The 26519-nt window shown below is 38.7% G+C and overlaps 1 protein-coding gene across 3 annotated transcripts in view; it reads right to left on the minus strand.

The window, feature by feature from the left end:
- STARD13 (StAR related lipid transfer domain containing 13) overlaps nt 1-26519 on the minus strand; it is a 575282-nt gene that overhangs the window by 338533 nt on the left and 210230 nt on the right. For all 3 annotated transcript variants that reach the window (XM_054665173.2, XM_054665174.2, XM_054665176.2), the window contains exon 3: nt 521-554. In XM_054665173.2, coding sequence (XP_054521148.2) covers nt 521-554 — 34 coding nt within the window. The remainder of the gene's footprint in view (nt 1-520; nt 555-26519) is intronic.

Here is a 26519-nt window from a genome sequence, read left to right on the forward strand (position 1 = left end):
GGTGATTCAAGATTGGTTAGCTGTTAGTTTACATAGTCATTAAAATAACATTCCACAAATAAAGCTGTCAAGTATTCAGATTTATACAGAACATTTCCAAATACAAAAGCTATACAAATAAACCACTACCCTCATATATGCCTTATTTTCAAGAGGCCTTACCTTCGAAGCAGATGTTTCAGTAAAGGTGCAATCTTTTATTTAATTCCTATTTAACTTATAAGATACATTTCAAGATAAAGACTGATTATGCAAAGCAACTTCTTTCTGTGTAAAATCAACTTTACAAAATGGAGATAAACTCAGCAGCATGGCTGCATGAGGACCAGAGAAAACCCAATGAACTTTTCCAATTTTCAAAATGCAGGTCATATTCTGATTTAACATCATACTGTATCCATCAACTTTGCATCCACGATTCAGCAACACTTATGGCATGTTTAAATTTATAGGGATGAGGCAAAGCTCTCCAAACAACTTTTATACATAAACAGGAAAACATTTTCTCAGGGAGACTTACCCACTCTTTCTTTGGGTCTCTTATCAGAGAGCACCTGTAAAAAAACAGTATCACTCTTAATATCTCAAAATTATACCACTTTTGTCAAGAATATTGAGTTTGAGACAAAAAATAAGATTGTAAAATTAGAACCAAATGGCCTCCAGAAATGAAAATAAAATGCCAACTGAGGCATGAAGATTGAATGATTTTAGGAACTACACAAATCATCAGGAATCATAAAAGTCATCAAAATACTCATTCATGGGGAAGACGCATTAAATTTATTTTTCTCTGACTTAAGTAAAGATTTATACAATACAGGCCTTGTGCAGTGGCTCATGCCTGTAATCCCAGCAATTCAGCAGGCCTAGGTGGGAGTTCCAGGCTTAAGCCGAGGAGTTCGAGATCAGACTGGGCAACATAGCGAGACACCCTGCTCTGCAAAAAAATTTTAAAATTAGCCGAGCATGGTGGCATGTGCCTGTAGTCTCAGCTACTTGGAAGGCTAAGGTGGGAAGATCTCTTGAGCCTGGGAGGCAGAGGTTGCAGTGAACCGTGATCGTGTCACTGCACTCCAGCCTGGGCGACAGAACGAGGCAAAAAAAAAAAAAAAAAGATTTACATGATACCATGTGTCTATTTAGTAACTGAGAAGAAGACTAAAGTCTAGTTTTAATCCACTGCTCCAGGGCCCTGGTGCCACCAATAGTCTCCTTAGTGCTAAAGCCAGGCCCTGCCTCACTGTGTCTCTCAGTGACATCACAGGCCCTAACTCAGCTGAGTACTCCTCCCTTCCGCAACTTTATCCTTCTGGCCTTCTGAATCCCATGCTGTCCCTGCTGTCTTTTCTACCCCTCTGCTTGTTCCTTATCATTTTCTTGGTGGGCTCTCCTTTTGCCTGTGCCCTTCTTATATGCTGATTTCATTTACTTAAGTTTTATTTTGTCTTGTTAGGGATGGGTGCTGGCCCTTCTTCCCTTCTCACTTTGCACCTTCTTCCAGGGTGATCTCATGTACTTTCCATCCATATTCTGATAACCTTCAGGTTTAGATCTCCAACTTAGGTCTCTTTCCTTGAGCTCCAGGAAAACAGCGAATTTTTTTTTTTTTTTTTTTAAGATAGAGTCTCACTCTGTCACCCAAGGCCAGGCTGGTCTCGAACTCCTGAACTCAAGTGATCCGCCCACCTCGGCCTCTCAAAGTGCTGGGATTACAGGCATGAGCCACCGTGACTGGCCAAGAACAAACTGTTGATTGCACATTTGCCTTTGGACATTTCACATCAGACACCTCAAACTCTGTGTCCAAAACTCAATGTCCTCTCCTCCCCTCCCACCTCCTCCTCCACCTCCTTGTCCACACACACATACAGATCCCCTGTCTGTGTTCCCTCTGTCTTGGTGAATGGTGTTTCCATCTACCTGTTTGCTCAAATCAGAAACTCAAAGATCACCCATGACTCCTTCCTGTCCTCACTACATCCTGCTGAAGCCTACTTCCAAATGTTGCTTGAATCCATCTGCTTCTTTTCATCCCTGCTGCCACCTCCTGGGCAACATCCAGGTAATACCTAGAAAATTGCAATAGTTTCCTAACTTCTTAGTCCGATTCTAGTCTTATTTCTCTCCAATCTATATTCTCAGCCAGTGTGATTCCTTCAAAATCAATGTGATCACTTCAATCTTCTTAAAATCCTTCAATGATTCCTCATTACTCTAAGAATAAATACAGTTTTGTGGTTAAGATAATATGTTTAGCAGTCAGAAAGACAGTTCCTAGCCATATGACCTTAAAAAAGTGACCACATTTCTCTAAGCCTCATTTCCTCATCAGTAAAATGGGGTTGCTTTGAGGAGTAAGTACAAAAATTCAGGGGATGTCCTGAGCCCCATGTGTAGCAGAGAAAAGGTATACAGTAAATATTGGTTGATTATTCTGAAGGAAATTTGGAAAAACAGATGCTTATGATTATTAACTTTTTCAAAGTATCAGGTACACAGTACTCTACAAGAGTCAGTCAGGAAAGAGGCAAAATGATGATGCAGTTAAAGCTTTGTCCTTGATACCACAGTTCCTTCCCATCCCATTGTTTGTGTTTCTCCCTATATTCTACACCTGTGCTCATACTTGCCCCGGGAAAAAGCAAATCCACAAAAGAGTTGGTAAGAGACAATAAGATCCACTTTTCCCAAGGATATTCACATATTAAAGGGACATCATTTGACAATAAACACCAATAAATGAACTTCATTTCATTTCAACAAATGGTGCAACTTCAGACATTTGTGACACACAGAGGAGAAAAGATCCCTCCATATTTTTAAACTAATATCAGTGGTTCTGACTTGGTCTGGAAGCAAATATATTTAATGACTATTTGACCTGGAATAAGAAACAGAGTAAACTTAGAAAGTAAAATAAGTTGTGTTACTTGAACATAATAAAATATTAAGCATTGTTTTCTAAACACAATAATGTTCTGACTATCCTGTAAATTAGAAATAACCCAGTAGAATTCTTCCATTTCAGCTGTTTTAAAATTCTCACTTACGAACTAAGAGCAATTGCTGCCGAAAAATTTAAGCCTCAGGGCTTGAAAAGGAAACAAAACACAGAAGTATGCTTTCTCAACCACACCTTGAGATGGAGTGCTAACAGAGCTACTCATACATTAATAATAATAATAATAAATAATCCTTGGCACAATAACTGAAAGTCAGATTACTTGATTTCAAAATAAATCAATGCAACCCAACTGAAATAGGAATTCCGGAGAGAATATTTAACAAAAGTATGGCCAAGTATTATCTTGTCCTAAATGTAGAATATTTAAAAGGTAAACAGAGTTTGAATTTGATGAATATATAAATGTATGAACAGAATATGAACATTTCAAGTGCGAGGTATCATGATGAGATAAAAGGAGAAACTAATTATCTGAAATTAAAGCAACAAAAGTTAGTGTTTTGAAAAATGAAAAATATTTGAAAAATATTACTGAAGTTCAAAGATGTTAGAGATATTTAAAAATGAGCCCCTCATGTATCTACCGTTTTAGTAGTACATGAAACACTAGAAGCAGAGGCATAGGGGCCCTCATTTCCCAGGAAAACTGATGAGGCAAAAAATGAATACGTAACACCCATTTTCCATAATATGTTAATTGTAAAACATTCATAAATGTGATGGTGAACATATTCTTCTTTATGGATTATATAGCAATATTTTAACATAATAATTTTCACTTAAAATCACAGGATGCCAGGGGCCAGGGCAAGAAGGAATAGGGAGTTATTGATTAATTGGTACAGAGTTCAGTTTTACAAGATGAAGAGTTCTGGAGATGGACAGTGGTGTTGGTTGCATAACAATCTGAATGTTCTTAATACCACTGAACTATACACTTAAAAATGGTTAGGATGGGCTGGGCGCAGTGCTCACCCCTGTAATCCCAGCACTTTGGGAGGCCGAGGTGGGCGGATCACAAGGTCAGGAGATGAGACCATCCTGGCTAACACGGTGAAAACCCGTCTCTACTAAAAATACAAAAAATTAGCCAGGTGTGGTGGCAGGTGCCTGTAGTTCCAGCTACTCGGGAGGCTGAGGCAGGAGAATGCCTTGAACCCAGGAGGTGGAGCTTGCAGTGAGCCAAGATAGTGCCACTGCACTCTAGCCTGGGCAACAAAGTGAGACTCTTGTCTCGAAAAAAAAAAAAATTGGTTAGGATGATAAATCTTATGTTAAGTGAATTTCATAACAATTAATAAAAAGGTTCCCCCCCCCAAAAAAAAACCACTAGAAGCACACACTCTATTGCAACCCCGTATATTGAACCTCCTGCTGCTTCCTACTTCAAACCCCTCTGTTTGGAAATCCAAATAGAAACTCTTTAGAACTTAGCAATATAACACATTAAGAGGATGTCTCGGCCATGTGCGGTGGCTCACGCCTGTAATCCCAGCACTTTCGGAGGCTAAGGTGGGTGGATCACTAGGTCAGGAGTTCAAGACCAGCGTGGCCAACATGATGAAACCCCATCTCTACTGAAAATACAAAAATTAGCTGGACGTGGTGATGTGCACCTGTAATCCCAGCTACTTGGGAGGCTGAGGCAGGAGAATCATTTGGACCCAGGAGATGGAGGCTGCAGTGAGCTGAGCCGAGATTGTGCCACTGCACTCCAGCCTGGGCAACAGAGCGAGACTCAGTCTCAAAAAAAAAAAAAAAAAAAAAAAAAAGAAGATATCTCTAAGATCCAAAATGTGATTTATGGATAGACAATTTTAGAAAACTGCTACTATTGGGGGGATAATTATTCATACTCACCTAATAATCCTGAGATTATAGTTAGCTCTATAAACATGAAGGAAGGGTACACTTTGAAGCAGATGTGAAATGATGTCACTTATTCACTGATGTCAGTATAGTTAGATCACGTGTCTCTCGACCACCAGTGGGTTTTCTCTGGGTATTGTATTCACTAAACATTTGCCGAGTGCTTAGTCAGTATATAGATACGCACATTTCTAGCACTATGCTAGGTGCTTAACCCTTTCTGTTGTGTAGGTGGCTTGGAGCAGGTAAGTGGTCTATATTGGAGATCCAAGAACTCTAGAACTGTAAGAATTATCTCATGGATAATTCATGGATAACTATTAGAATTATCTCATGGATAATTCTCATGGAAAAAACATGACTGTAGTTTTGCCATTTATCAGAGACCACAGATAGCATAAACCTTGTTTGGGTGGCTTCAGTTCCTTCTTAATTAGCAGTAAATTCCTTTGAGTTACATTTAAGGGTAATTTGCAGGCCAGGTGCAGTGGTTCATGCCTGTAATCCCAGTACTTTGGGAGGCCAAGGTGGGAGGATTACTTGAGGCAGTGAGTTTGAGATCAGCCTGGGAAACATGAGGAGATCCTGTCTCTACAAAAAAAATAGAAAAAATTAGCCAGTGTGATAGCTTACATCTGTAATCCCAGCCACTAGAGAGACTGAGGCAGGAGGATCACTTGAACCCCGGAAGTTGAGGCTGCAGTGAGCCAGTGTTCCCACCACTGCACTCCAGCCTGGCTGGCAGAGTGAGATCCTGTCTCCAAAAATGATTATAATGTAACAGTAAAAAATTTCAAAAAGTCATTTGCCTCATTTGCTGAGATCCCCCAGAAAGTGTTAATTTTGTAATACCTCCAAAGCCATAGTAGTTATAAATCCATGTTCATGCAGACAGTCTAAAAACATCTTAGGTATTTATTTTATGATAAGGCTGGATATAAAATGCAATTGCTTTTTGAAATAAATGTACCCAGTAATGTATCCTTTGCCCACATAGCCAAATATGACAGATTAAAATACAGAACTGCACTAAGTAACCATAAAAACATTCAGATAATTTTTTTTGGGAGGCTATGTCCCTTAGGGCTTGTAATGATCAATCAAGTCAATGAATAAATTAACTACTATTGTACTAGTCAAACTAGAAAGCAGTTTCAACACCTGCTGCTCCTGAAAAACAAAGGGCCCATTTTTTCCTAATGCCCTCATGTTAACCTTTAAAACCAAAAGCAGTAGATAAAAATCCCAGAGTAAATAAATTCTTATGTAAACATGGAAGCTATTTTATTATCTGCCCTTTACTTTATTCAGAACCCACCTGCTGGTTTCAAGCTCAATAGGTTATATTCAGTAGTAACCTTGATTTGAATATTACTGGATAATGTCTAAGTAACAATGAGTAGAAAAGGTTAATCACTAGATTACCACTAGAAAGTTAGTTTCCTTAGACAGGTGTATGGGATATATTACACACTGAGTTTGGCCTGAGTAATTTATGGCTGACTTTGTTATAGGTGAATTATATCTCAAATAACCTTTTCCTAAATCACCCTTGTCTTAGTTTGTTTGCGTGTCGCTACAAAGAAATACCTGAGGCTATATATATAAATATATATATATATATATACACACACACATATATGTTTATTTGGCTCACAGTTCTGGTATTCCGAACAGCTCAAAACTGGGCAAGGGCCTCAGGCTATTTCCACTCCTGGCTGAAGGTGAAGGGGAATTCGTATACAGAGAGATCACAGGGAGAGAGAGGAAGCAGAAGAGGGGCCAGGTGCCAGGCTCTTTTTAACAACCAGCTTTCACAAGAACTAATAAAGTGAGAACTCACTCACCCCTCAACCCAAGTGAGGGTTTTAATCTATTCATGAGGGATCTGCCTCTGTGACCCAGACACCTCCCATTAGACACTCATCTCCAACATTGAAATTAAATTTCAGCATGAGTTTTGAGGAATCAAACATCCAAACTATAGCACTCCTCATGTTAGCTACCCAATAGATCATGTACAAATTATACATAAAAAGTATAGGGTTTAAAAAAAGAAAATAAAATATTTCAAAGCATTGTAATCTGTAATTGCAGAGTCATTTTGACAAGACAGTCTTAAAGAAGAGGTTAACCAAACTATCAGTTGATGAAGAAGTAAAATGAAAATATAATGTTCCTTCTTTACCATACTAAATTCTCACTATTCCCTTTAAATTTGAATTCAAAATATTGCAAGCATGGCCTTGCAGGAAAGTTCCCAAAACTTTCTATTTCTGCAAAAATTCTATATAGTGATTTCTGTCTAATTATCAAAGCTATTCTTTCCCTGACTCAGGCCGAGAAAAGGCCGTACTGACTCTTAGCTAGAAGGAGGGAAGAGACAGGGATGATCACGATTTCCTCACATATGACTATGTGATGAAAGCTAAAAAGAAAAAAAAAACCAAAATCACTAAAAAAGATAGATTATATAGTTTTAAATATACTTTTTATTTTTGTTTAATCTTCCCTGATTTCCTATAGATCTGAGATATGTCATGCTTACTTTCATTGCTATATAAAAATCTCAATAAACTTTATACATAAGAGTAAAATGAAAATCCACTTTTGTGGACTGAAAAATATTTCAGTTTCACCTATGATATATAAATCTCTCTGTTTCTAAATATAAATTTTGGTGTATGTATATTAGCGTTCATGTATTTGAAATAGAAGGAGTAATACAGAATTTTAGACATTTAATCTAATGCAAAAACACAAGTCTTTACTAGTTCAGTGAGTCTAAAATGATGCTATTTAATAAACCATAGCATTTTAATAAGCATTCTTGACATCTGGTGCTAATAAAAAGGACTATGTTTTACAGTTAACATTTAAGGAAAAAACATGACTGTAGTTTTGTTATTTATCATAGATCACAGATGGCATAGCCCACATTTGGGTGGCTTCATTTCCTTCTTGATTAGTTTACATAAAGAGGCTACTTGTTCTCTCTCTTTCTGTGTATATTTTATACAGGATTTGGGCCAAGTCCCAGAAATTAATACATGAACAAAGAAAGGAATTCATTAAATTTAATGTGAAGTTTCTGAAAAACAAAACTGATTATAGACTTTTTCTGGATCCAGTTTAGTTAATAGATTCATTCTAAAACAAGGATCCAGGGAATTTTGCATCTGGAAAAACAATTGAAGCAAGTTTTCTGGAAATGCAAGAAACCGCAAGGACCTAAAAACGTCCGTCTCTTGTACAACTATGTGCCCTAGGCAAATACTGACTAGTCCTTCTATCCAAAATAGGTTCTTCCACGAGCTTGTGTGCAAGCCAGCAGCTGAGCGTGATGCTGCTGCAACACTTAGACAGGGATGTAGGCTTCCAGGTGCTCTCCTTGCCTCTGGCTAGCCCTTTTCCAACCATGAAACTGAAGTATGGGCTTCCCTTTTCCTACTTGCTCAGACTTGTTGTGTTCTTCCCTTTAGATCCTTTGCTGAGTGTCCTGCTCCAACTTGGACATTAGACTTGAGTTGTACTCTGACTCTCATTAACCCCAACTTACCACTTCCTTACACGTTCCTCTGGAAAATGTCATACTTATCTGGAAGCATCAGTGCAAGAGTATAAAACATATGTCATATGACTTTTCACTAGATTTTGTTAGAAGGATTGAAAATTAATGATTACATTTACCAGATAGTAATAACAGAAATAGTATGCTCTAAGATGCTCAATAAGACACACAGAAGCTCAGACTGAAAAGACAATAGATTAATCTGTGAGAAATGGAGAGATGGGAGTGTTAATTAGCTCAAAATCAAACAAATTTTATCCTCAGAATTCTTTAATTCTGAAAATAAGAGAGAAATAAGATATATATATAAACACCATTAGAAAGCAATTAAATGCAGAATTTATTACAATACAGAATTAACTGACTGAGATAATAAGCACAATTAATTTTTAGAATACCTTAAAGTTAGTGAAAGAGGTTACGTATGCTGTTGAAAATCTGACTAGATTAGAATAAAATTGAGTTCTTCTTTAAACTAAATTATCGTTATTATTATTAAATTGTTATTGATACACAATAATTGTACATACTTATGGGGTATGTGATGTTTCGATATGTGTTCATTGTGTTATGAGCAAATCAGATTATAATAGCGTATCCAGCACTTACATATTTATCATTTCTTTTTACTGAGTACATTCAAAACCCTCTCTTCTAGCTTTTTTGAAATATGATACATTATTGTTAATTCTCCTATTCTCCCTCCTCACTACACTTCCCATCCTCTGGTAACCACTATTCTACTCTCTACTTCTATGAGAACAACATTTTTAGATTTCATATAAGTGACATCATGCAGTATTCATCTTTTTGTTCCCGACTTATTTCACTCAATATAATTTAACAGGTTCATCCATGTTGCCACAAGTGACAAAATATTCTTTTTTTATGGCTGAATAGTATTCTACTGTGTATATATACTGTATTTTTAAGCTCATTCAATCACTGAGGGGATTTAGGTTCTTTACTTACCTTGGCTGTTGTGAATTGTACTGTGCTAAACACAGGAGTGCAAATACCTCTTTGACATATTGATATCATTTCCTTTGGATATATACCCAGTAGTGGGATTGCTGGAATACAGGGTAGTTCTATTTCTAATGTTTTTGAGGAACCGCCATACTGTTTTCCTTAATGGCTGAACTAATTTACATTTCCCCTACCAATGTGTAAGGGTCCCCTTTTCTCCGCATCTTCACCAACATTTGTTACTGTTTGTCCTTTTGATAATAGTCATTCTAACCAGAATGAAGTGATATCTATCTGCATTTCCCCGATGATTAAAAATGTTGAGCTTTTTTTCATATATTTCTTGGCCATTTGTGTGTCTTAAGAAATGTAAAGTCAGGCCTTTTGCCCATTTTTTAATTGAGTTTTTGTTGTTGTTGTTGAGTTGTTTCAGTTCCCTATATATTTTGGATATTAACCCCTCATCAGATGCATAGTTTGCAAATATATTCTCTCACTCTGCATGCTGTCTCTTTGCTTTGTTGATTATTCTATTGTCCTAAAATGCTGTGCCAAAAAAAAAAAAAAATAGGTTGATGTAATCCCATTTGTCTATACTTGCATTTGTTGCCTATGCTTTTGAAGTTTTTATCCAAAAAGATCCTGGTGTAGGATATTTTTCATGGACATTTTCTCCTGTGTTTTCTCTTTTAGTAGTTTTGTAGTTTTGGGTCTTAAATTTAAGTTTTTAATTCGTCTTGAGTTGATGTTTGTCTATGGTGAGAGAAAAGGGTCTAGTTTCATTCTTCTGCATGTGTTTAAACAGTTTTCCTAACACTATTTATTGAAGAGACATTCCTTTCCCCATTTTGTATTTTTGGCAACTTTGTCAAAAATTAGTTGGCTGTAGATCCATGGATTTATTTCTGGATTTTTGATTCTGTTCCATCAGTCTATGTGTCTGTTTTCATGCCAGTACCATGTTGTTTTGGTTACTAACACTTGGCAGTCTATTTTGAAGTCAGGTAGTCTAATGTCACCAGGTTTATTCTTTTTGCACAATATTTCTTTGGCTATTCAGGATCTTTTGTGGTTTCATGAAAATTGTAGAATGATTTTTCTATTTTTGTGAAGAATGTCACTGGTAATTTGTTAGCAATTGCATTGAAACTGTAGATTGCTTTGAGTAGAACGGACATTTTAACAATATAAATTATTGCAATTCATGAACACAGGATAACTTTCTATTTTTTGTGTCTTCTTCAATTTTTTGTAGTTTTAATTGTAGTTATCTTTTGCTTCGTTAGTTAAATTTATTCCTAGGTAATTTTTTGTAGCTATTGAAAATGGTATTGCCTTCTTGATTTCTTTTTCAGGTTCTTCACTATTGGCATATAGAAATACAACTGATTTTGTATGTTGATTTTGTATCTTGCAACTTTGCTTAATTTATTTATCAGTTCTAATAGTTTTTTTGTGTGAAGTATGGGGTTTTCTATATGTAAAGATCATACTATCTGCGAATAGGGACAGCTTGATTTCTACTCTTCCCATTTAGATTCCCTTTATTTCTTTCTTCTACCTGATTACTCTAGCTAGGACTTCCAGGACTATGTTCAATAAAAGTGGTGAAAGTGGGCACCTTTGTCTTGTTTCAGATCTTAGAGAGAAAGCTTTCAGCTTTTTCCCTTTCAGAATGATGTTGGCCGTGAGTTTGTTATGTATGGCCTTTATTATGTTGAGGCATGTTCCTTCTATACCTAATTTGTTGAGAGTTTTTATTATGAAGAGATGTTGAATTTTATCAAATACTTCTATTGAGATAGTATGATTTTTGTCCTTCATTCTGTTAACATATCATGTTTATTGATTTTCCTGTGTTGATCCATCCTTGCATCCCTAAAATGAATTCCACTTGATTATGGTGAATGATATTTTTAATGTGCTGCTGAATTTGGCTGGCTTATTTTTGTTGAGGATTTTTGTATCTGTGTTCATTAGGGATATTAACCTGAAGTTTTCTTTTTTGGTTGTGTTATTGAAATTTAGTTATGGACCCTGAATGAGATCATAGTCTAGGCTAGAAGACAGCTCTATAACAAAAAGGTTACAATCTTATAGTCCTTTAGGATCATAACTTTTTTGTTTAGATATACAAGACATAATGGTTGCACAAGAGGCAGAAGTAGTGGACATCATGTAGAGAATCAGGGGAGGTTTACAGATAGTAATATTTAAGATGGCTGTTGAAGAATATGCTCATTGAGAAAACACAGGGAGAGGGGAATTCCAGGGAGAGGAAACAACATGTACAAAAGAGAGGAGCAGAAGAAAGCATGGCCGTTTGGGGAAATGCAGGTGAAGTTTGTTTTTTGTTTTTGTATGTTTTTTTAAAAGAGACAGGGTCTTGCTCTGTCCCCCAGGCTGGAGTGCAGTGGTGCAATCATGTCTCACTGCAGTGTAGACCTCCTGTGCTCGAGGAATCCTTCCACCTCTGCCTCCTGAGTAGCTGAGACCTCAGGCACATGCCACCAGGCCTGGCTAATTTTTTATTTTTTGTAGATGGGGTCTCACTATGTTGCCTAGGCCAGTTTTGAACTCCTGGGCTCAAGCAATCCTTCCACCTCTATCTCCTAAAGTGCTGGAATTATAGGTATGAGCCCCCATGCCTGGCTGAAATGCAGGTATTTTGGAATTCCTGAAATGTCAGTTATAGAAAAGAGTCGAAAGTGATAGGGTTTAAGAGACAGACGTGGGCTAGATAATAAAATACTTTACTATGTTAATGAGTTGAGAACAATTTCTGTGGTGATGAGGACTCTAAAAATGTAAGTTTTATAATCTAGAAGCAACATGAGGGATGGACTGGGGGTGGAAAGGAAGAGATCGGACACAAGTCAGGGGATTGTTGCCATAAACTATGACTAGGTGAAACATAGGGCCCGGACTAGAGTATGTATACAGAAAGGGTGTCTTGGATGGTTTTCAGGTTTTGGCGTGAGCACCTGGTTCATGTCGACAAAGGGAGTAACAGGGGAGGTGTACAGGGGTTTGGAGCATGAGAAAAGGAGTTTTACTTTTATACACGTTGAGTTTGAAGTGACTATGAGACACTCGGTTGGGTCTGCATAGAGAAGCTGGAGCTCAGGAATGTGGAATATCAATGATGTTTTAGCTGTAAAAGACGCTGAGATTGTTTAAGGAAAGTGTGGTTACACCGAGAATAAGAGAGGTAAAGGCAAAAATCTTGGCATGATAGTATTTGTGAAGTTGAAGTAAGATTGAAGAAGAGCAGCCAGAGAAGAAAGTGATATGGTGTATGACAAAAAAGGGAAGACTTTAACCAGCAGGAATAGGTTAATAGAAAAGGACTGAAAATTGATACCTCTGAAGTCACTAAAAGTTGGTAATTATGAAGTGACCTTGGCAAGAACCAGAAGACAGAAATTAGAATAAAATAAATTAAGGAATAAGTGGGAAATAATTTACTTCAAGAAACTCAATCAGAAAGATTGAAGGAAGCAAAAGTGCTGGCCTTAGGAGGTACCTTGATGAAGGGCTTTTGTAATTTAGAGGAGATGAGGAGATCTCAGTATGTTCACGGCCTAAGGAGAAGGAGCTAGTCAAGAACACAGGTGCAAATACAAGGGAACAGGATTTCTGGAATGGACCCAGGGGCACGAGGTCTGCTGGGGAAGGAGATGAGGAGGGTGTGGATAATGACAGTCGGGCCATGGTGGGCAGCCGATAGTTGCGGGGCACACATGGGAGGAACTCTCAGTTCTCTGGGGTATGAAGGCCAGATAAGGAAGGGCTGGAGCTGGAGCTGGGGACAGTTGTGGGGGTGGGTGTCAGGGGAAACCTATTTTCCATCTGAGAGGCAACACAGTGTTTTCCTCTGCTGCACTGTTGCAGTACTCAGACTAGAGCTTCACGCTTAAATACTGCCTCCAACTAGTCCCTAGTTATTTCACAAACCTGTCTTCTGTCCTCATGCAAATGTGAGTACTAGAAATTAATGTTTCTCCTTCTCTATTTTCCTTAAGGCATTATTGTATATTAGAAAGACTTGAGTTTCTGAATTAGATTCATTGGGTTTGAGTCTTGAATCCAACTCTTACTAGTTATATGCGCTTAGGCAACTCTTCTCCATTGTCTGAAATTTAGATTCCTTACATATAAAATGGAGGTAGTAATATAGACCTCATAAAAATGTAAAGATTAAGCTAAAAACTTGTGTACCATCTCTCATCCATAACATGGAGACCTAGACTGGGCACCTGATATGCTAAATCTATGCATAATAAACAAATGAGTAACCTGGAACAGCGATGTATATCAACATGAAAATGTCTTTTCTTCAACTATTATATTCAGTTTCATCTCTAACTTTAAAATATATTGCCTGACATTAAAGAAACTATGGGAAAGGGTCATTCTATTCCATTCCAATTTTGTCCTTCAGTAATCACAGCTGCCACCTCACTTTTAGGTGTGCATAGCAAGAAATCCAAATCAAGAGCTTGGGTTGGGTATTACCATGTGGCAGGCCTCCTTGGGCAACATCCCACTGGGTTTGAGTATTTCATAGGCATATTTGCCTTGGCCTTTAGTCTTGTTTTCATAGCTCAATAGTGCCAGCTTTCAAGATTATACAAGATTGTAGTGACACATTTTATTTAATGCTTCATTTTCTTTATAAGAGTAGTTTTTGGCTAAAAACCAAACAAACAAAAACAACAACAAAACATGCTATGCTTCATAAGCCTCATGCCTCTTGGGCCCTGGCTTGTTCAGCTGAATATACGCCAAAAGAGAATAACTGGGTCACCAAGTTCTGGACACATCGCCCTGGAAAATGTCAGATGTTGGATGGTCTATTCCTTTCTCTGGCACCAGCTCAAGTAACTTCATGAATAAATCCTAAGTGCTTTAAGAAATAAAAGTGACTCTTAAGAACATGTTTTCTTTCAAGTATAGAGAAAACACTGGTGATGTTGGCTTTTCTTTTTTAGCATCCTTTTTCATTTTGAATTTGAAAGCCACAGAAAAGCCAGTTGTTTAAGGAAATCCCAATAAGAGATGAAGTATATGAGATAGTAATAATAACATAGAGCCACTCTTTTATCTGTGTAAATGGAAGTCTAGGCCTTTAAAACTATTATTGACCAAAACATAGTTTAACAACATTTTTAGACAAAACACATTGCTGCATGCTACCATTTTAAAAAGAAGATAAAAACATTCTCCAAACATGAAAAATGTTTTTAAAAAAGAGTGTGTAACAGGGAGGATTTGGGGCCCTGCTAATTCAGCATTTGAAAAGAATGGTCTGAGTTGTTGCTTCTCTATTCTTGCAACTTCTGCACAAAGGTGTTGATGTGTAGTGAAGAGATAAAAGGTACATAGCAGAAAGAAAAGGCTTAAAAAGCAAAACTGATAGTTCATGATGTGAGACCCACAAGCTAAACAGACAGTCCTTGAATAATGGAAAGATGATTTTTGTGTGTGTGTGTTTACTTAATGTCTCATCTCCTAACAACTCAAAGGGCTTTCTACTTGTGGAGGCTATGAGAATGCACTGTTCAGAGATATTCTGCTACAGGGTGCTTCTGCCCCTGTCAATCCATCATCCTCCTGATGTGAAGAACACACTTCCTGCAGGCTGCTCCTGCCCAATGAATGAACTTGGCAGGAGGACTGATACAGACTGTTTCCAGTGAGAGGTGGGACACTTCTTATAGGTGGGTTTGGCTCTGGGAATCTCCACTGATCAGGCTAAACTTTCTTGGAACTGCACTGTGGTCTGAAAATCCTCCTTCTCTCTCGCCTTCCATGAGTGTCAGGCATCCATTGCAGTCTGGAGGCCCTTCCCAACTTTCCTTTCTACCTTCCCTAAGAAATCTCTTGCACATCTAATCCTATCTTCGTATCTACTCTTGGAAGACATGAACTAACATATTCATCCACTATTTTAGTTTTGCTGTATCACCATAGGCAGTTACTTATAGACAGAAAAATTGAGGCAAAAAAAGATTTAATAAATTGCCAAAGGAGATACGATAACTCAGTGGCCTATCTGAGCTCTTTCTTATGATCTGAGGCTTCTGATTCCCTATAATCTTTCATTTACCAGATATTTATTGAATGACTATTATGTGGTTGGCTCTAGAGCTTATCCTAAGAATATAGAGCTCCTATTGAAAAGTTCTATGCAAGAGAGTGGTATGCTTAGATTTGTGATATAATCAGATCATTTTGCTAAAAGTAGAAAACGAATGAAGGGGAGCAAGGCCAGATTAGAGGAGGCCAGTGTGGAAGCTGTTGCAGACATTCAGAGAAGAGATGATGGCAGCATGTGTGAGAGTAGAAGAGGCAAGGAAATGTTTAATAAGGAAAATTGAGAAGATTGGTGACTCAGTAGATATTTACTCTGCACCAGGCCCTGGCCTACACTCTGGGAAGGCAGAGAATAAAAGACATATTCCCAACTGTCCAGAAGGATTTGGCTGGCTTTTGTTCAAAGATATGTAAGTAAAGGAACTTTTAATTCACCCCAGTTGCTTAAAGCCCAGGAACATAATGGAAAACAGGAGGGAAAAACCCAAGTCTCCAACAACAATAAAACCAGAATATGGCCATAAGCCTAAACCACAGACTGTGACACACAGAAGCCATTTGTGGTGGAAAGGTCTGCCAACAGGAGGATGCTGAGAGCAGACACAAGCCTCAGACTCTGAACAGGATGCAACCATCTCCAAAAGTAAGTGTCACGATAGTGGAAAGTCTATCCATTATCCTTTGACCAGGAAAACCAGTACTAAGAGAATTTGAGAAAGGCGGGGAGTCCCCTTATGTATAGTTCTCTAACACAAAAGGAAGTCAGGGGAGGTGGGGCTAAGACAGGCTGATGCCCTATATTACCTTTTACACCCAGAAGTGAAGCCATGCTGAAGGACAGAAGGGAATAATCAAGTATCAGATCTTGAGACAAAGCCTTGTGATTTACCGGGCTTTAGTATGAATCAAACTGCCTTCTAGAACAAGAGTTACAACAAAAGCCTGCCAGCCAAATCTGGCTCATTGCTTATTTTTGTTCTGTTGTGAGCTGGGAATGATTTTTACATTTTAAATAGTTAAAAAAAAAAAAAAAAAAGCGGCCAGGCACGGTGGCTCACGCCTATAATCCCAGTACTGTGGGAGGCTGAGGTCGGTGGATCACAAGGTCAGATTGAGATCATTGTGGTCAACATGGCGAAACTCTGTCTCTACTAAAAAAAAAAAAAAAAAAAAAAAAAAAAAATTAGCCGGGCATGGTGGCGTGCACCTGTAGTCCCAGCTACTCGGGAGACTGAGGCAGGGGAATCACTTGAACCTGGGAGGCAGAGGTTGCAGTGAGCCAAGATCGCACCACTGCACTCCAGCCTGGAGACAGAGCAAGACTCCGTCTCAACAAAATAAATAAAATAAATAAATAAATAAATAAATACATAACAACGAATAATATTTCATGACACGAAAGTCATATGATATCCAAATTTCAATGTCCATGAATAAAGTTTTATTGGAACAAAGCCATGAGCATTTGTTTATATATTGTCTATGGCTGCTTTCAAGCTATACATGTATCAGTGTGCTAGGGCTGCCATACAAATATCACAGACTGGGTGGCTTAAACGACAGAATTTTCTTTTCTTTTCTTTTCTTTTTTTGAGATGGAGTCTCACTCTGTTGTCCAGGCTGGAAAGCAATGGCATGATCTCGGCTCACTGCAACCTCTGTCTCCCGGGTTCAAGCAATTCTCCTGCCTCAGCCTCCCAAGTAGCTAGGATTACAGGCATGAGCCACCATGCCCAGCTAATTTTTGTATTTTTAGTAGAGATGGAGTTTCAGCATGTTGGCCAGGCTGGTCTCGAACTCCTGGCCTCAAGAGATCTGCCCCCCTCAGCCTCCCAAAGTGCTGGGATTACAGGTGTGAGCCACCACACCTGGCCAGAAATTAATTTTCTTACATTTCTGGAGGCTGGGAAGTCCAAGGTATCAGCAGTGTTGTTTTCTCCTCAGGCCTCTTTCCTTGGCTGGCAGATGACCACCTTTTTGCTGTGTCCTCACATGGCCTTTTCTCCTTGTAAGTTTTCATTCCTGTGTCCTTCTCTTTTTCTAAGGACATCAGTCCATATGGCACAGCCCTTATGAATGGGATCGGTGCCTTTGTAAAAGACACACCAGAAAGCGACCTTGTCCCTTCCACTATGTGGGAATACAGGGACAAGGTGCCATCTATGAACCAGAAAGCAGGCACTGAATTTGCTGTACCTTGATCTTGGACTTCCCAGCCTCCAGAATTGTGAGAATGGACTAAGATGAGGGAAACAATTCCATTTGTAACAGGCTACAATGACACAGTTGAGTAGTTGAAGCAGAAACTGTAAGGTTCTCAAAGCCTAAAACATTTACTGTCTGGCTCTCCACCAAAGAACTTTGCCAATGATGTCCAAAAGTGAGAGAAGACTTGCCCCCAGGGCAAAGGAACTAAAAGATTTGGTGACAGAGTGTTTGTGACAAGAAAACAAATTTCCCCAGTGCATTTCCACCCAAGTTTTAGGCTCATGTTATTCCTTAGCAAGCAGGATGTCAAATGACTGCGGCAAAGAGGATAGATATGGAAGAAGAAAATCCAACATACAGAAAATTGGCTTTCCTGAAGAAGCAATCAACAATCAGAACACAAAGGTAATTCAGTCAGTAATGGAACTTTTGTGAAATAAACAACCACTTTATTTGTTGCTTGATGGCTCCCACTGTCCTCCAGAAAATCTAATACAAGCAATGCCAAGTTTCAGTGGCATCACTGATATTCCTCTCTAAAGGATGAATCATACAGGCATCCAGAAGAAAATCCTCAAAGCCAGAAAAGAACTTTCGTTTACAAAGATTTGGGGGAAATAGAATTGGAATTAAAAACTGTTTGCCCATTTAAGTTATTCTATAAGCCTGAAAACAACAGATAGATGATATTAGGAGTGCAAGAATTCAGGAAACATCCAATACACCTGTCTTAGTCCATTCGGGCTGCTATACTAAACTACCATAGACTGGGTGGCTCATAAACAAACTTCTTTCTCACAGTCCTGGAGGCTGGAAAGTCCAAGATCAAGGTGCCAGCAGAATTGGTGTCTGCTGAGTGCCCATTTCCCGGTTTATCTTTTTGCTATGTTCCAACAAGGCAGAAGGGGCAGGGATCTTTTTGGGGCCTCTTTTACAAGAGTATTGATCCCATCATAAGGGTTTCATTCTCATGACTTAATCACCTCCTAAAGCCCCCACCTCCTAATACCATCATATTGGGGGTTAGATTTCAACATATGAATTTTGAGGGTAACATAAGCATTTGGTATATAGCAGTAACTCCTTAAAAATACAAAGATTTTTATAACAAAAACTGCTAAAGGGAAGATAGAAAATGAAAACTTAACTAAGACATGGAGAAGCCATGATACAAGAACAGGTGGTGAGCATCAAACTCATTTAAATATAGAATCACAGCATTTCCATCATCTTACATGGTTATAGTTTCTGTAATTATCCTTCACACCATTACTTAGGTTTTTATTCTGACAATGCCAAAGTAATTATATAAAAACAAAACTCAAAAAGTGCAAAGAAGGGGATGTTGGAGAAGGTGTTAATGTGCTCATTTCCTTATCTTTTATAAGAGGAAGTTAAAAGTTATCACTTAAAGTTGAAATATATAGGTTTTTTTGTTTGTTTTTTGTTGTTTTTTTTTTTTGAGACGGAGTCTTGCTCTGTCACCCAGGCTGGAGTGCAGTGGCGCAATCTTGGCTCACTGCAAGCTCTGCCTCCCGGGTTCACGCCATTCTCCTGCTTCAGCCTCCCGCGAAATATGTAGTTTATAAAAGCACAACAAACTCAACTGCTTAGTGTTTTTCATGTTTTCAGCAAGGAATCTTTTATAATCTGGTTTCTCCTGGGTAGAGAAACTTTTAAGTTTAGCAATTCTTTTAGTCTCACTAGGTGCTTCTTCTTATCTCCAAATAAAATTAAAATATAATACATTATGATGATGATAACATGTAGATTCAGCAAGGCTGCTGCTAACACAGACAGGGTCTTTATGTAAATTAGAATCCAGCAATTCCTGTTGGGAAACAAATTATATATTCTCTCTCTCTCTTTCTTGGTAGATGGATTACAAAAGGGCATCTTCTTGCTACTGACAAATGTGTCTGGATTTCAGACCCCATTCTTCCTATGGGTGCTTCTGAGTGAGGAATAATCTGCACAACATGTTTACTATTTTTTTTTTTTTTTTTTTGGAGATGGAGTCTCACTCTGTTGCCCAGGCTGGAGTGCAGTGGTGCAATCTCGGCTTACTGCAACCTCTGCCTCCCAGGTTCAAGTAATTCTCCTGCCTCAGTCTCCTAAGTAGCTGGGATTACAGGCACATACCACAAGCATGATCTACCCACCTTGGCCTCCCAAAGTGCTGGGATTACAGGCGTGGGCCCCTGTGCCCGGCCTATTATTATTATTTTAATCTTGCTGTCTTTTCTCATTTTTTACAGCCTATTGAGGTACAAATGATGTAAGATAAATTGCATAGATATAGTGTACAATTTGATAAGTTATGATGTACTATATCCATGAAACTACCACCATAATCAAGGTAATAAACATCTCTTCCCTCCAAAAGTTTCCTCATGCCCCTTTTCCACCTCTCCCATTCTTTCTTTCCCTCCCACCTCCAGCACCCAAGTGACTAAGCATGTGCCTTCTCTCGCTATAGATCAGTTTGCATTCTTTAAAATTTTGTATAAATAAAATAATACAGCATTTATTCTGTTTTTCCTGGCTTCTTTCATTTAGCATAATGCATTTGACATTCATTCATATTACTGCATGTATAATTAGTTTGTTCTTCTTTATTATTGAGTAGTGTTCTATTATTTAGAGATAGCACAATCTGTCTACTCATTTGTCTGCTGATGGACACTTAGGTTGTTTCTAGGTTTTTGCTATTACAAAAAAGCTTCTATGAACATTTCTGTACAATTCTTTGTCTAGATATTTTCTTCTTTTTCTCATGGAAGTGGGAAGGTGAAATCGTATGATAGGTGTGTTTACTTTTTAAGAACTGCCAAGTTGTGCAGATTCGTGCTTCCATATAGTACCATGTTCCTTTTGCCTAAATGACTTCCTTTAACATTTATTGTAGAACAAGTCTTCTGGTGTTAAATTTTTTATTATTTTGTATGTGTAAGCCAGCCATTATTTCATGTTTATTTGAAATATATTTTTTCTGGATATAGAATTCTAGCTTGACACTTTCTTTTTCAGGACATAGACTTATTGCTCCAATGGCTTGCATTGTTTCCAAAGAAAAATGTGATGCCATTCTAACCTTTGTTCCTCTGTATGTAATATGTCTGTTTTCCTCTGGCTGAACTAAGATGATCTCTTTATTATTAGTGTTAAGTAATTCCTTTATAATGTGCTTCTTAGTGTAGTTTTCAAATTTCTTACACTCGGAGTTCACTGAGCTTTCCAGTTCTGTGGGTTTTTTCAACCAATTTGTAAAATTTAGGCCATTTTGTCTTCAACTATTTTTTTCTGTTTTCCCCTTTCTTTATTCCTTTGAGGATTCTAATTATGGGATGAAGGTCAATGGTAAAAAGAAAGATTGGGCCGGGCACAATGGCTAATGTCTGTAATCCCAGCACTTTGGGAGGCCAAGGCAGGCAGATCACGAGGTCAGGAGATGGAGACCATCCTGGCCAACATGGTGAAACCCTGTCTCTAGTAAAATACAAAAAAAAAAAATAGCCGGGTGTGGTGCCACGTGCCTGTAGTCCTAGGTACTCGGGAGGCTGAGGCAGGAGAATCGCTTGAACCTGGGAGGCAGAGGTTGCAGTGAGCCGAGATAGTGCCACTGCACTCCAGCCTGGTGACAGAGCAGGACTCCATCTCAAAAAAAAAAAAAGAAAGATTGTTTCTGGGCCATGGAATTAGGTTGATATTTTACTTCCTCCTTTGTCTTGTACATATTTCTTAAATTTTAAATATTGACAATGTTTCCCGCTTATTTTAAAAAATAACTGACAACTCATTTCTTGAATAGAGAAATTCTTATCCCAAATTAAAAAATAAAAGTCATTAATATGCTACATTTTTTTTCTAGATTTCTAAAGCATCATGTAGAATCAACTCAAAAAAAACAAAAAAAAGGTGACCAAAATGAACAACATCTTTCTTGCACTCAACTAAAATTGCCAGTTCTTATATTTTAAAGCTATATTATCATTTTTGAAATTGGCAACTTTAAGCCTGCTCAAAGATATAAATGTGTGTGCTATTCATACAATGAGATACTACTCTGTAATAAAAAGAAATGAATTATTGATATAAGCAACAACATACATGAATCTCAAAATAATTAGGCCAAGTGAAATAAACAAGACAAAAAGAGCACATACTGTTTAATTCCATATTTGTAAAATTCTAGAAAATGCAAACTAATGTGCCGTGACAGAAAGGTGGTCTGTGGTTGCCTGGGGATGACAGTTGTGAGGAAGGAGAGATCACCAAGGGGTGTGAGGAAACTGTTGCTGTGTTGGACATGGCCATTATCTTAGCTATGTGATGGTGTTCTAGGTGCTGGCATGTGTTAAAACTTATCAAATTGTACACTTTAAATATGTGCAGTTTATTGTATGTTAATTATACCTCAGCAAAGTTGATGTAAAAATTCATTTTACGTTAAACACAATAAAGCCTGTGACATGTATCTCTTGTAAAATCATAAATGGGAGAAAATTAGGATATGCTGAGCACCTTCTCTGTCCTAAACAATGCTAAGTGCTTGTGCTAAGTTTTGTCATCTAATCCTCATACCAGCCACATAAAGTAGGTATTATTAGCACTCCATTTAACAAAGGAGGAAACCTAGGCTCAGAGAGATAAGGGTTCCTCAGTGGGGACTCAGGTTTGTATTAGGTCTTATTTCAGAGTTGTGCCTTTTCCGTAGTAGCAGAGGCTTCTCTGGAGGTATTTTTGCCTGCTAGGAATCCTAAGTATTATTTATACTTGTTAGTTTGTGACAATATTCTTGCTTATTATGGTTTTTTGCTTAAAAATAGGTTACAGTTTAGGCTTTTTATCTTGTAGTGATTTTTTACAGGGGATTCAAGATAGAGATGAAATATATGAATTTGTAATACTGGTTTTTCTTTGTTTCTGATTGTCATGATCTGCATATTTATGCAAAATTTAAAACTGGGAATAGACATACTTTTTAGAATGGCAAGTAGAACCAAAAAAAAATCTATCCTCTAAGGAACATAACTTGCCCATACAGTCTTAAAAGTCCAGAATAGTTTAGTTAGCAGCAATCTCCACATAGTTCATTTTGCCATAAAATGGAACTATATGATTTTCTCTCCAATTTTTTAATTATAAACATGCAACCACAATGAAGAAGAAAGAACTTTGAACTTGTCTTCTTTCCATATTAACACTTTCCAGCCTCTCTCCCACCTCTCTCTCACAAACCCTGCACTCCACCCCATCTGTTCTATTCTATCAACCATTTCTCTCTACATATATTAGTTTATTCTGCCATTTGCCTCTGAACTTGCACTTACGTTACTCTGTCTTCCTGGGAATGAAGTCCACCTTTAAAGTGTCAACATTCTTTAAAGATTTGTTTGAATCCTCCCACTGCCATGGTGTCTTTCTTGTTCATCCCGACCAAAAACAAACAGCTCACTTTCCCCAGTCTTTGAAATATTTACTTTCTGTACCATTCACTACCCTTTACAGATCATATACCACATTATTAGTCTGCATGCTGCTTTTACTCTTTAATATTTGTGTTAGTCAGGGTTCTCTAGAGGGACAGAACTAATTGGAAATGTGTATATATGCAGGGGAGTTTGTTAATGAGTATTGACTCACACAATCACAAGGTCAAGTCCCATGATAGGCCGTCTGCAAGCTGAAGGGCAAGGAAGCCAGTCCAAGTCCCAAAACCTCAAAAGTAGGGAAGCCAACAGCACAGCCTTCAGTCTGTGGCTGAAAGCCTGAAAGCCCCTGGTAAACCACTGGTAAAAGTCCAAGAGTCCAAAAGCTGAAGGGCTTGGAGTCTGATGTTCAAGGGCAGGAAGCGTCCAGCATGGGAGAAAGATGAAGGCGGGAAGATTCAGGAAGTCAGCTCCTTCCATCTTCTTCTGCCTGCCTTATCCTAGTCATGCTGGCAGCTGATTGGATGGTGCCCACCCAGATTGAGGGTGGGTCCACCTCTCCTAGTCCACTGGCTCAAATGTTAATCTCCTTTGGCAACACTCACGGACACACCCAGGAACAATACTTAGCATCATTCAGTCCAATCAAGTTGACACCCGATCACTCAATATCAACCGCCACAATATTTTAAATTGTTGGAGGGTTAGAGTCCCATCATATACCCCTGTATCTCTCAAAATGCCTAGTTGAGTGCTTTCCATTTAAATGGTCAATACATATTTGGTGTCTAACTGAATAAGTAAATAGTTTGCAAATCTCTGGAAGTGATGCAGGGTAGGCAAGCCTCCGAATTGGTGCTTAGCTTGGGAAGGTTCTTGATTTTGCCCAGGAAAGAATTCAAGGGTGAGCCTGTGGTGTTAGACAGCAACTTTTATTGAAGTGCCAGAGCACAGCAACAACAGGGATACTGGTCTTTGTGGAGCAGGGCTACCCCATAGACAGTGTGCCCAGAGGAACAGCTCAGAGGCAGTTCTGCGGTCAGATTTATACCCACTTGTAATTATACACAAATTAAGGAAGAGATTATGCAGAAATTTCTAGAAAAAGGTGATAACTTCCAGGTTGCCCAGTTGTTACCATAGAAAGGGTCCATAGCCTCCAGGTGCTGCCATGGTAATGGAAACTGACACTGCGCACTGGTGGATGTATATTTTGGAAACTTGCTTCTGCCCTGTCCCTACTTTAGCTAGTTCTCAATTTGGTCCAGTGTCCAAGACCTGCCTCCAGAGTCGAGTCCTGCCTCCTACCTCAGAAGTGCCAAGAAATGTTAGAGAAAGCAGAGACCAGCTATATAGAACTCACTAGGGTAACATAGTTGGAGGTCTGGAGTGTGCTAACCCCACTTCATGTAACCTGGTGGGAACTAGTGCTTTATCCTTTTTGGGTGTCAAAATATATGCATAGGCTGGGTGCAGTGGCTCATGCCTGTAATCCCAGCACTTTGGGAAGCAGAGATGGGTAGATCACGAGGTCACGAGTTCAAGACCAGCCTGGCTAACGTGTCAAAACCCCATTTCTACTAAAACTGCAAAAATTAGCCAGGCATGGTGGCGGGCACCGGTAATCCCAGCTATCAGGAGGCTGAAGCCAGAGAATCGCTTGAACCCAGGAGGCGGAGGTTGCAGTGAGCAGAGATCGTGCCATTGCACTCCAGCCTGGGTAACAAAAACAAGACTCCGTCTCAAAAAAAAAATACATATATATATGTATATGTATATATGCATAGCATTAAAACATTAGAAGATCAATGGTGACTGAACTATATATTCATCAACTAGTGTGAAGTCTGGGATTTTTACTTCAAAGTAAGCCAGTAGGGGGCTGAGAGAGCATATTGATGAAACAAAACTAGTCATGTGTTGATATTTATTGAAATGGGAGATGGATAAAGGGTAATTTATTATACTAGTCTCTATGATTTAGTCTTTATTTGAATGTTTCAATAATATTTTTAAAAGATTTTTCATTAAAGCATTAAGATATGTACAATGAAGAACAAAATATTCTCACTTATACAAGTCAATTATTGTAACACATATGTTGCTCCAAAACCTTATTTGATAAGAAATGACACAAAGGTCCATGTTTGAAAGGAATCTGTTTCCATGCTTCATTGCCCTTTAAAGCCACCATTGAAACAGTGGAGCCCTGCACTGATCTTATGCTACTATTGCATAATAATACTGAGCATTTCTTTATTTGTTTAAAAAATGTGTTGAGGCTGGGCACGGTGGCTCATGCCTGTAATCCCAGCACTTTAGGAGGCCGAGGGGGGCAAATCACTTGAGGTCAAGAACTCAAGACCAGCCTGGCCAACAATGCACAAACTGGTCTCTACTAAAAATACAAAAATTAGCTAGGTGTGGTGGCAGGCACCTGTAATCCCAGCTACTTGGGAGACTGAGGTGGGAGAATCACTTGAACTCGGAAGGCGGAGGTTGCAGTGAGCTGAGATCATGCCATGGGCAACAGAGCGAGACCCTTGCCTCCAAAAAAAAATTGTTGAACGCCTGCTATGTACTAGATACCACATGAGGAGGTGTAGTGCCTGCCTGCAAGACACTGCCAGTCTGGCAGGAAAGTCAAACTACAAGTGCCATTAAAACCTTAGGTTTTTCCCATCTCCGTAAAAGCACAACCTCAAGCCAAAATTTAGGAAGCATCCTTGATTCTTTCCTTCAGTTCATATAGCCAATGTATTATCAAGTCCTGTCAACTGCTTCCCCTAAAATCTCCCGCTTTCTTCTTCTAGCCTTTATTTCTACCATCTTCATTGCTATTTTGCTATTTTCTTTCTACCATTTACCATGATCTGTTGCCTGCCTTACAGCAGTCTCTTAATTGGTCTTCTTTTTTTTTTTTTTTTTTTTTTGAGACGGAGTCTCACTCTGTCACCCAGGCTGGAGTGCAGTGGCGCGATCTCGGCTCACTGCAAGCTCCGCCTCCCGGGTTCACGCCATTCTCCTGCCTCAGCCTCCCGAGTAGCTGGGACTACAGGTGCCCGCCACCACGCCCGGCTAATTGTTTGTATTTTTAGTAGAGACGGGAATTCACCATCTTAGCCAGGATGGTCTTGATCTGACCTCGTGATCCACCTGCCTCGGCCTCCCAAAGTGCTGGGATTCCAGGCGTGAGCCACCGTGCCCGGCTGGTCTTTTCTTCCGCTTTTGTATTTCTATCATTCATCTTCAAAATACATCAGATAATGTTCCTCCCCATTGCCTAAAAGTCTCTGATAGGTTCCCATGGCATTCAGGATGGGACTTACAGGATCTTTCCTCTGTGATCCGAACTCATATCACTCTCCTCATTTGCTCCACTACAGACTGACTGGCTTACCTA

This window comes from Pan troglodytes, chromosome 14 (assembly GCF_028858775.2).
Source record: "Pan troglodytes isolate AG18354 chromosome 14, NHGRI_mPanTro3-v2.0_pri, whole genome shotgun sequence".
In the NCBI taxonomy this organism is placed as follows: domain Eukaryota; kingdom Metazoa; phylum Chordata; class Mammalia; order Primates; family Hominidae; genus Pan; species Pan troglodytes.